This window comes from Chaetodon auriga, chromosome 12 (genome assembly GCF_051107435.1).
Source record: "Chaetodon auriga isolate fChaAug3 chromosome 12, fChaAug3.hap1, whole genome shotgun sequence".
Lineage (NCBI taxonomy): Eukaryota > Metazoa > Chordata > Actinopteri > Chaetodontiformes > Chaetodontidae > Chaetodon > Chaetodon auriga.
In genome coordinates this window covers 6,059,443-6,071,734 of record NC_135085.1, presented here as the reverse complement: position 1 = coordinate 6,071,734, position 12,292 = coordinate 6,059,443, and the positions used below count along the sequence as shown (strand labels likewise).

The 12,292-nt window shown below is 42.3% G+C and overlaps 1 protein-coding gene across 1 annotated transcript; it reads right to left on the bottom strand.

Annotated features, from left to right (window-relative positions):
* Window positions 1-2,433: 2,433 nt before the first annotated feature.
* On the bottom strand, window positions 2,434-11,374 carry ankrd33bb (ankyrin repeat domain 33Bb). The gene is made up of 5 exons (XM_076744178.1): window positions 10,771-11,374; window positions 6,474-6,603; window positions 4,086-4,226; window positions 3,703-3,866; window positions 2,434-3,207 (listed from the first exon to the last, which is right to left on the bottom strand). The coding sequence occupies exons 1-5, from the start codon at window positions 11,245-11,247 to the stop codon at window positions 2,551-2,553; spliced, it is 1,569 nt and encodes a 522-aa protein (XP_076600293.1). The 5' UTR covers window positions 11,248-11,374; the 3' UTR covers window positions 2,434-2,550.
* Between the last annotated feature and the right edge of the window lie 918 nt (window positions 11,375-12,292).

Sequence of the window (12,292 nt, the reverse complement as noted above, 5' to 3'; positions counted from 1 at the left end):
CGCAGACATCATCCTTGAGAAAACAGTAAATCACTTTGGATTTACTGTGCAGCTCTCCTACAAAAACATATACTTTAGGTTGCTAATGAACAAATTCTCAACAGAACATTGTATTTTTTATTTTTTATTTTGTACTGTTTTTCTCCATTGCCAATGCATCATGCAGTGTGAAGAAAAAGTACCTTTCATGATGCCAGCAGCAGCCCAAAAATAAATAAATAACTACATATATGAAACAGTATTAACAGTATTAAAGCATTGTGGAAGCATCATGTATTGTAATAATATTAGGGTGATTTTTCAGTTAGGCAGCCTCAGAGCATCACCAACAAGTATACTGCAGTCATTTGGATGATCTTTGTGGGTAATGAGAAAACACAGAAGAAGACATTAAACAATTACAGGCTTCATTACTTCATTACTTTATGCGAAAGTGCCCTCTTGAATGAATGACAAAGAGGTGCATAGAATTGACCAAAAGCCCTTTAATGTAGCTTCATTTTCCAAAAAAATACAGTATTTTTAGATATATCAAAGCAAAGGTATACATAAGTCTACACAATCAAGGAACCGTAAATGACAATACAGAAAAGATTCATCCAAAGTAACATTCAAGTATGAATCACAGTTTTCCCCCAGGAGCCAGAGATGTGTGACTGTGGTGGTGGTGTGTGTGTTGTGACTGTCAAGTTTCACTTGACAAATAATGTGAGTTTGGCATGTAGATCTGGTTTTCCTCAACCATGTAGTCAGCAAATGAAATGCAGTTTGTTGAAGTGACTCAAATTTAGCCTACTGTTGATTTTAAATCCCGCTCCAGAGTCGTTCCTCCACCCTCAATCCTCCATCAGCTTCAACACATTGCAGAAAAATGAGCTGTTGCTCAGGGTTTTGTCTTGTGTTTTGCTACCTAAGAGTTCCAGTTTTTGGCAGAAATGTGAAAAGGATCCGTGCAGCGAGGTCTTAACAGTCTGTACTCAGCACAGTTTCCGGCGGTCCAGCACAGAACACTTCAGTCCCAGTCTGTCATGATGGATTAAACATTAAAGGGCCATTTAGTGAAATTTGTGTTGCCTCATGGCGCAAAATGGCTCACACCCTTGAAACCACCACTTGAAAATATTTAGTTTGTTATTTGGAGTTTTGATGGGTCTCTGCACTAATTAGTGTAATAATTTTGTTGCAATTCTCAGTGGTTACCACTAGAGGGTAATAAAGGTGTGTAGTTAATTTAAACCTGTCTGATTTATCTTCAATACAGATTTGCATACTAAAAAAGTCATATTTGATACTTTTTCCTCACTGATATTTTGTAGTATTATGTTTAGCGGGTGGGAATGGATGGATGGATGGATGTTTAGGATACTTCTATTTAGCCAAAGCTCCCCTAAAGTCCTTTTTCATCACTGCCATTCCAATGAAAAATTCAAATACACATGTACTCATACAGCAACAACTAATGAAGGCCCACAATTTCTCCCAGAGGAGATACATACAGTAGCAGACAGTAGTGGTGGACTATCTCATTTTGGAAGTCAACAAGTCTCGTACTAAGCTGTTTATTTTTGGCTCTGTCTTTCCAGTTCTCCACAAAGCCCTTACAAAGCCTGTGTGAGCTGGTTCCTCAGCTCAGTCACTGCACATAAGTTTGTCCCTTCCTCTCAAATACCTGTTCTACTGTGTATCAGTGTAAAATGGCTTCTTGGCTTCCTCCTGTATGCTCAGCGATCCTTTCTTGTGGCAATCTGCTGTAGCAGCCAGCCACCAATCTTCATTTGACCGTGTCGGAGCTCTTCTCTCCATCCTGTGAAATCCCTCCGACTGGCTGCCACATCCCTGCCTTTTCAAACCCCATTTCTGCCCTCTTGATAGTCCTTCCTTTCGGGCAAATTGTACTGTCAAATTTCACTTGTTCAAACGTACGTGTCCTGTGCTCATTCCTTCCAACTCAGACAAAAAACAGCAACAAGACACACGCTGTCTCCTAGACCTTTTCCCTCTGTGATCTCTCTCTTCTCTGTTCCTGTTTTCTCCTCATTTCTCTTACTGAATCCTTTTTCTCTCTGCTTCCTTCTTAGCAGCCTTGTAGCAAATGTTCTGAGTTGGAAACTTCAGCTTTAGACCAAGTGACGAGCACTCACGGTATTTTAAAGAACACTGAAACCCTTACACTTCATCTTCTTTTGTTTTGCCACATGTCATTACCATACACGTAAGCTGCCAACATGGAAAAACGTGTTTCATCAGCATCCCAGCAGGAATTACAAACACCATGCAGATTTTTTTTCCAAGAGCCCCCATATCTCCCACATTGCACCACAAATTATGCCTCACAAATAGAGTTTGTGATCTCAAGTAGAAACAAGGCAACAAATCCAACGTCTGCAATCAGAACAAACAAAAATGAGGATTAGCAGTTACAGAGTACATTTAAAGAGTCAGTTCATGGGTTATTTTTACAACACTATGTGTTGTAAGTGCCGGCTCTTTGAAGCTGCAGCAAGTCATGTCCTTCTCCCTCAGATAATGTGAGTATGCTCCTCTTTCCCCTCATCTCCTCCTTGTCTGAGGCAACAGTCTTTTCCTCTCCTCTTCCTGCCTCCTCTCTATTCTCTTCATCTTGTAGTTCCACTTGGGGATCTGGAGCTGGTTGCGGTTGCTGCTGCGTTTCAATTTTTCTGGCATAAAGCTCGGAGCTGGGGCTTTACAGAGCCTCACTTTAGGCACCACGATGCCCGGCCGCACGCTGCTTCTCCTCAGCATATTCAGAGGCAGGAGACTTGCTCGTCTCATGGCCACCGTGGATGCCGTGGCCATGTCACTCAGCAGCTGAGGCTGGAGGCTGGCCCTCCGATCCATCGCTTTGGGGATGAGGAGGACCCGCGAGTTCTGGAAAAATCTCTTGTAGTTGTTCAGTCTGTCCGGGCCCAGACGCTTGAGATCAGCCACCCGTTGCCTCCTCAGGATCTCCTGCACAGCATGACGACGCTTCCCAATGCACGGCGGGCTACCTGGACTTAGCGTGCGGCAAGCTGTGGCAATGAACGGACTGGAGATGCTGGTGGTGATTCGGACCATGTGGTCGAGAACACCATCATCCACAGGGTTTACCTTGTTGTTGATGTAAAACCTATAAGGGCAGCAGGAGAGGAAGTTGATCAAACGCCTCCAGCAGGACTTTGGCTCTTGGGCCTTGGCCACCAGCTCCTACACAACAAGAGCAAACGTCAAATTAAAAAAGAATTCATTCTCACTGCTTGTATTGAAGTTCTCACTGGGGGATAAAAAGCATTATGTGGTGCATTCAGCAATACCCTGATTCCATAAAAATTGAGACGCTGTGTAAAATCCTTTTTGACATACATTCTATTGAAAACAGCACGAGGACAATATATTTAATGTTTGACCTCATCAGCTTCATTGATTTTTGTAAGTATTTGCTTATTCTGAATTTGATGCAGCAACATGTTTCAAACAAGTTGGGACAGGAGCAACAAAAGACTGGGAGAGATGTGGAATACTCCAAAAACACCTGTTTGGAACATTCCACAGGTAAACAAGTTCATTGGTAACAGGTGATAGTATCATGACTGGGTATGAATTGCAAATGGTTCCATTCTGTCTTTATTTACATCTTATGAAACATTTCAACTTTTATGGAATCAGGGTTGTAGGACAGTAATCACGATCATTCTTAATAACCTCCAGCATGGGCCACTCCTTGGAGAAGGAATCACAGAACTGCTCAGCACAGGGTTTTGTCATTAGCCGATACATCAGGTTGGCTGTCTCGTATCGACCGGTGAAGAGAGCCCACTCCCTGGGTGTCATACTGCGGCCACTGTCCCGTGCCTGAATATCACCTCCTGGAAACATAAGGAGTTACAGAAGCGGTCGATGCGAGGGAGAAGCTCTGCACTTGCACATTCACCAATACAGCAAAAGCGATGTCTACCCTGACAGATACATCTAATCAACTAATGCACATACATGCACCTGTAAGAAAAATAAAGGTTTTCATTCAAGATGTAAGCTTCTAGAACAGATGTCCATTGACCTCAGTTGATTGAATGCATGTGTTTTACCAGCCAGCATGAGAGCTCTGACGCACTCAGCCCGGCCCTGCATGGCGGCCTTCATCAAAGCTGTGAAACCGTGACAGTTCCTCCTCTCGATGTCCAGCCCAGGGAAGTAGTTAAGAAGGTAGTTAGAGATGATCATATGACCTGCAGACCAGAAAGAGACACAGATGTGTGGTTTTAGCAGCTTAGCCTTTCTCCATGGCAGTTTCTTCTCATATATCTGTTGTACTGTCAGTTAATGTCTATGTGTGACTTACAGTTAAATTCAGTCCTGTATACAGAAGGTTAAGAATGTTGTATTAACAGCTGTCTGCAGTTCAGTGGAGTTCCAACTTCATTTCAAGCTTATATTTTGTCAGCCACTCTCTGTCACTGATGGGATTTGAAGTCAAACTGCAGATTTTTACCATCAGCGCAGCTTCTTAAATGTTCACAACCTGAGCTCCTAATTGAGTAAATCCAGTCTAAATCCAGGCTAATGAAACGGTCTGATCTCCTGAAATTCCTTGAAGTGAGCACAATGCAGAGTTTGAGCACGCAACAGGACTCCATTACAGAGATCCAGCGAGAAGCTGAAGCATGGCTGAGTGGAAGGGCGAGGAGGATGGTTAATAATGGGAGCTCACCTGAGAACACCTGGGTTTCATTCCCAGCTTATGTGCACACTCCTTCTGCCTTTATTGACGGGTTTTAGAGGAAGTTTTTCATCTCATGGGTTTGACAACTCGGCTGTAGTTGTGTGGACTCACAGTCTTGCACACCTGTTCCCCCGAGGTGTTGCAGAACACTTTATCATGAAAGGGGATCAATACTTCTTTTAATGAAGCAGAAAATGAAGAGGAGTCTGCAGCTATTCATCACAGGCCACAGAGAGCCATTCATCATCGTTACCAGATGAGAGGCTGGGGCACCATGTCTGATACATGTGGCTGCATCACTATGAAATTACTTACCATGGTACTTTCTAATCCCAGCAAATAACAGTGATTCTTGCAAATGGAAGCACCAGACTGCATAATATGCTCTGTGCTTCAATTTGGATCAATTTTGAAACTCAATTCCCTGCAATAAAATTTTCTACCACTGTAAATTATGGATCAAAAGTAGTGGGCAGACAGAAATGTTAAAGTATGCAACATGTCTCGCTGGGAGACAGATTAAATTTTAGATGGATCATGAGGAATATTAAATAAGGTAAAGAAATGGTTTATGAATACACAAATTGTGACACAAATGTCATATTTGGATTTCAAGATGAAATTAGACATCCTGGAAGTTGTGTGTGTATCTGAAGTGATGAGAGGTTGTTAGTTACTACAGTGAAACTGTTCCACATTGTGGTAAATGAAGGAGAAAGATTGGGAACTCAACTGAATAAGCTCTCGACCATCTCTACAGAATCTTTTTATGGATCCCTGTCTAGGAGAGCACGACTCTGTCTCCAGCAAAAAGATGCTTCCATTAGCTTTGGCTTTGGTACTCAGATCCTGAAAATTCACTAAACGCTTCATTAGTAAGCAGATCTTCGCCTTTATGTATGAGGCTGGTCTTGGGTCTTAAGCTTGTGTGCTCCAGGTCTTTTGATTTGTATCAGAGAAGATGCCATCACCATTTAAAGCAAGATTAGGCTTTTAACAGTAGACGCATGTAGCAATTACAGGATTATGGCACTTCCTTTTAACTATAAGATCCTTTTGATTTAAGTAGAAGTCGAGTTGGCTGCGGCCATTGGATCTATCACTAACTGTATTCGCCAAAGTCATTGCTGGAATCTTGGAGCGCAGCAAGATGGCTAAAAATAGGTTGTATCAAGGAGCCCAAGCTTTCAGACGATCAGACAGGGTGTAAACAAGCCAACAGTTTAGACAAATGTATTTGGAAGAGAGAAAACCACATGGCTTATTAGCCAAAATGTTGACTGTAAATCTATTACAGTCTAGAAGGCTCAGCTTCAGCTTTGGCTTGTGGCTTTGGCTTGTTCACTTTTGGTTTGACCTCCAAGTGGTAGCCAGTCTGGCTAAACTGCCAGCTAACTACCAACCTGTAGAACTGTCTGACAGCTTGTGTCTGTTTGTGGGACCAAGTTTTAGCATCATTGTCTCAGTACAATGTTAATAAGGATGGCCAGAGCTATGAAAAAACATGAAAAAAGTTGTAAATAACCAAAGTTTCTATTAAGTTGCTTCCACACCATCATGGAATCATCATCATTTGTTGAGCTGTCTGAGAGCAAAAGACGAAACAAGCAGAAAATTACAACCATGTCTCCAAAGCCAGTAACTGTATTTCCCAAAATGCCACACTTAAACTAAACAAACAGGAGAGTACAGTCTGCACACGGACACACAGCCAGGATGAGGGGCTCAATTCAAAGGCGGGGGGTGTGTTTACCTGCTTGTGCTGCAGTAATAAGAGCAGTGTTGCCCTCGTTGTCCTGCCAGTTAACATCAAGGTACGGGCACTGAGAGAGGGCGATGACCACGTCCACGTAGCCATGGTAGCACGCCACAATCAGGCCAGACTGAAACACAAAAACAAGAGCGCTAGAGTGTCCTCCTCTCTTTTTGTCTGTGATTGATTTAGCCTCTTAAAAACATCAAACTGGTTCTTGGAGCTGTGGTGGAGCTTTTTTTATGGATTCATAACCATATTTCCTCAAAGGAGAAAAACACTGCAGTGACTCCCTTGAAAAGAAATAACACTTATCAGTCATGTTGCCTCCAAGCAAAGCAAAAGACTGTTTTTCACAGCGTGTAACCGACTGATAGTGAGTCTGTAATGGACTGTTAACTAAGGCTAAACATGGGTTTCCAACTGGAGTGGTCAGTTGCCAAGCATCTAACTGTCCAAATAGCTACTGGCTGGTTTGCTCTTATTTAAAAGGGTAATAGCTGTTAAATCAGAGTTACTGTTTGGATTAGGGGTAAAATATATATATTTCTGTCATATTTTACCACAAAAACACATTTCCATATGGGACAGGGGTTGCATTTTCAGCTTTTTGAGACAGTTAATATTAATAAACCTTCTTGCTAACTGATAAATGTAATCCACCTGGTATCCCACCAGTCTGCTTCCAGAATTGCACCAGCTGGCAGTGTGACAGCATGTGAAGAAAGACATCAGATCAGCAACAGTTAGCCACAAGGCGTGGCTCTGTCTGAGTGTTATACAGAACGTAAACTAGACTGGATCTTCTTGGCCACCATTTCTTGCTGAGATCGTGTTTCACTCCAGTGTTGCTGAAAAGAAAATTCCAGCCAAGGAAATAACAAAGGTGGTCAGATGATCATACAGTTTGTAAGCAAACCATGACTTTAAACTCATTACCTAAACCACTTATTAGCATCCCTACATTTCAAAGAACTGTGTACAACTCTGACTCAGTTACATTTGCACTAATATGCAAGCTAGGAAAAACACATGTTAATGTCTGGTGTAAATGCACACAGAACACACTGTGATCAGCCAGACCACATCTGGAGGTGGTCCATGGGTCAAATGCCATTACCCACATAATGTATCCAGATACAAATCACAACTGACGAACTCTGAGCTGAGTTCTCACACTGGGCTTCACATGCATGTGAATAGCAGGTGGACAGTAAATGGGGCCTTGGGTAAGTACAGTGGGTCAAGATGTTTATGACAGGAAGAGTACATAATGGTTTCCCCCTCTGCTCCTGTACTCCAAAGACAAATTCTGGACTCCTGACATGATGAGGCAAATGGAGCAACCAAGATATTAATGCACAAATCTTCAAAATGTTTGAAAATAATCACATAAAGTACGCAAATCAAAATAAAGTGGAAAGGTTTTTATGGTTTGGTTTATATCAGTAACCAAATCCAAGCTACCAAAAAAAAAGCTTTTCTGTCTGCAGTTATGATACAAAAAGTTTTATGACCCACATTTTTATTCCATTCAGTGGCATTTTGTTGTAGTTCGCACCTTAGTGCCAGTCTTGCTGAATTAGATATGACAAGTAATAAATTAGGCCTCCCTGACTGTCTCATGGGTAGTAATAAAGCACCTCAAAAGGTACAGCTGGTTGACCAATTAAATCTTTATGGAATATGACAAGAAATTAATTTAAACACGGATCAAGAGGAGAATTGGGATTGTGAGACAGTTGTTATATCATGAATTCAAGGGAATGACTTTCAGGCTTTGTTTTTAGGGTAACAAGTAAGAGAGAATATGCATTAATAATTGAAATAATTGGGACCAAAATGACTTAACGTTAGCTACATATGCGACTTGCACACAATGTTAGGCATCATGTGAACTTTGAAACAACCCAGACAATATTTCAGTCATTCCCTGTGAATGGAACCATCTTGAACAAAGAGGAAGTCAAACCTCTGATGAGAGTGAGGAGAGATGAATTTTCTTACAGTTTCTTAAAGTTGAGGAAGGTGAAGATTGTGAATACCACAGCATGCATTCATACAGAAAATAAGGTCAGCGTGGCACAGTCAGGAGGCCAGCCTGGAACACATACTACAGGGTTTTTACTGGGATACACTACAAACAGTGGACGGACTGATTCGGCTCATTTCCATGGCAGCATATGCTATGTCAACATACTCCTCTGTGTCCTGAAAGACATTACTGGCGCAGTGCTCCAGGACAAGTCTTTCTCTGTCTGTTGCAGCTCTCTAAGCATACAGTATATCTTTCCTGGTGCTAAAGTCAATGTCCCTTTAAAAGCTGAGCCCTGATGGCAAGCTGCTTCCTGACACTGTCATTGTACAGTTGACACCCCCCATCTGCCACTGAAGGCTTAACCAACTGCTCTGAACGCTTCTTCAGGATTTGACCTTCAGTGTCTCGCTGATGTTCAGGACCTGCACAAGGCTCAACTGACCTGACCACAAAACCAGCCGCTGAGTAAAACAGCGAGGTTCAAACAGGGTCAGCATGATTTTCACTGGTTACTGTATCGTCTTGTTGAGCGCCATAACACGTCATTGGACTTGATCAATCATAGGATTATATAAACACTGACGTTTCTTAAAGAAATTCTACATTTCAGACTTGAAGATTTTTCATTTATTGAACTCACACTGAAAAATCTCAGCAGTTTGTGAGTTCTAATTGGTACTTGTAAGCTGTGAATATAACACCTAACAGCTTACAATGGCCACAGTTGTACTGAGTGGCCAATTAACACTGCAGGCATAAAAGATCATATGCATGCTGGGCAACAGAAACAGCTCCCATACCAAGGCAATTTAAATAATGTAATATTCCCAGTTGCTGCAACAGCTCACTGATGTGAACCGCAGGTCTTGCCTATGACCATGACCTACACTGCACTGTTTTGAACCAGAATTTAAGATAAACTGTCATATCCCCACAGTGCTGTAATTGTGATATATATCTGGAAGGAAACATCCCTCTAATATTCAAAAATGTAAATCAAAACAAAATTTGCTACGCTACAACAGGCAACCGAGCAGCGCCATCATGAAATGATCATTAGCAAATGTACTCTAACACAACTTAATGAATGGGTATTATTACTACAAGCAGTTCTAGTATTACAGTATACTGCAGTTCTGTGTGTGTGGTTTTTGTCCAAGTAGTGTTGCCGTACACCAGCAGAAGCAGCTGCTGTATGTACAATCAATGTCAAACGGTGTACTGTGTCTCTCTATTGTGTGTGGAGGCTATGCTAGTGTTGATTGTGATTTAGCAGCTCAAAACCGTTTGTGAGTGCTAATCAATCAACCATCGCTAACATCAGTGAACATAGCTGAGTTACCTGAAAGGTAAATCAGCCACACATTCGCTTCGTGAATGTGTGGCTGAACGTTAATGTCTTCATTGTGTTATATTTGTCAGAAGTCTGGGTGAAGTGTCAGTCATTTATGTTGTACTGTTTATGCACACAGTTGTACAACTAGCTTTCATGTATTGCATATTCGTATAGCACTATAGTTGTACTGGCTTTTGATATAAACAATTATTAGTGTTTGATTAAAGTGCAAGCAGCTTTCATTCACAGTGAGTGTCAGCATGAGCAAGAGGAGGGGTGACAGTGACATTAGCCAGTTTTTATGGGCAGCCTCAGAGTGAAAGCTGAGAGCAGTGAGAAAATGAGAAAATGACTACCAGTCAGATTGTAGAAGTATGCAGTCGTAGAAAAGATGAGTCAGTATTTCTTGACATAAGAATTATTGCCATTATGATAAGAGATGGTTAGTAATCCATTCCCATACATCATGGCAAGAAGCACCACTTGTTTACTGACATTATGTCTCTCACATTCACTCTAAAAACAGAGAGAGAGAGCCTGAGTTTGAATATGATCATGGAGCATTATTTTAGCCTGAAAGTCTCATTTACGTCACACACGGGGAGAGTAGGGTGAAGTTGGGTGTGGTCATGGGAAGGTGTCATAGCTTAGTCTGGAGTGCTTTGCAGTGGTTTTGAATATTGGAACCATGGTCCACAGGTTACTGTTAAAGCTGAAGCACTAAAAAAGACCTTTGAAAAGAACAGTGACATCACCGAAGTCCAATCCTACAGACTCCTGCTTCCATTCTGTATGGGTATTTCCATCAGGAAAGCTGGAAACAAAATATAGACTTTGCTGGTTTCAAGTTAGCAGTGAAAACAAGCCAGACGTGCCTGAAAATCAAACATTTCTTTCAAATACATTAAAGCAGAGACACCTACTCTTCTGTTCCTGTCCGTTTCTTTCACTTCCTCTTCCGTCACTCCTTGTCTGATCATAATCTTGACGATGATGGCGTTGTTGTTGCAGCAGGCATTAAAGAAGGAAATGGGCTCTGGGCTATCGGGGCTTGGCGAGCGGTACAAGAGGGACACGACTGAACTGTCTGGGGGATAGAAAGAATCGTCAGAGGCGATGCTCCGTGTGTCGGAGCGATCCGGCAGGGCCTCAAAGTCCAACTCCTCGAACTCCTGGTAGATATCGTCCTCATCCTCCCAATAGTTTCGTGTGTAATCAACTTCAGTCTCTTCGTTATTGTCCTCTCCTGACACCTCATACTCATTACCATTTTCATCATCGCTGGTGACGGACATGACAGGTGTATCCATAGCAACTTTGTCACCCAGTCCCACATGTCTGGCAACTCCATTCTCTCTAACCTTTGAACCTTCACTTTGTTCCTCTGTTATTAACACCATTTAAACCGTCCCTTTCCCCCGACTCTTTCAATTACTGTGGGGTGCCAGGACAACTCTAGGACGTCCTAGAGTTTATGTCCATGATCCTGCTGCAATACGTTGTCTCATCCTACCCGACAGAAGACTGAATCCTGTCAGGCCGTTGATATTTATCCGTTTTGGTCTCTGTCAGGTCTTCCAAGAGATAAGGGTCACCAGAGGTCACAAGGGAGGCATGAGATCATTGCACATGCTCCCAATCCTCCCTCAGATAAATCTCCTCAGGATGCCATAGAGGACAGGATTCCCTGCAACTCCACAAGAAGGGTTTGGTCATAAGCATGATCTGAGGTAGTCACTCTGGACTGGTGAAGTGACAAAAGAGGCTCAATAAGATGAAGTTTTCCTCTTGCGTGAGTTTGACAAGCCCAAGAATATCCATGAGTTGCAAACTGCGAAAAAGCAACTGCCCATTTCCATGTGACTCTTTGCAAAGGCAGCAAAGACTTCATCCGTCACATTGTTCGATCACGGCATCAGAACCCAGGTGGCAGCTTGAATTCCTGAAGTCTTGAGGAGAGACTGAAGCTAAAGTTGTCCTCTGGAAAGCAGAAGAACAGGCAGTCGTCTTGGTTGGAAACAGGAACAGTCACCACTAACAGCACGGAGCAGCTAATCCCGTGTTTCCCTGTGGAGAAACACTGGGCTTGCTTTGATGATGGCCAGCAATGGGATGAGACATTCTCTTGAACTGGCTCATGATAATCCCTTTAGTCGCTCTCTCGCTAGCTCTAGCTGCTCTGTCGTGTTCCCCTCCCCAGTGACAAGAGAGTTTGAGTGTTTTCTGCCGGAATACAATTAAGTGTAAAATTGAATGGTACAAGCACAGAGGGAATGTCTTCGCTTTTGAAAATCTCTTAATACGTGAAGCATTTTTACAAAGGGACAACAGGCGAGAGCAAGCAAGTGAAACAGTGTGCTTCATTACAGATGTTTACAACTCTGTGACATTAAAAGCACAAAATAAATATGTAAAGAACAACCAGGAAATCCACGCCAACGTTTA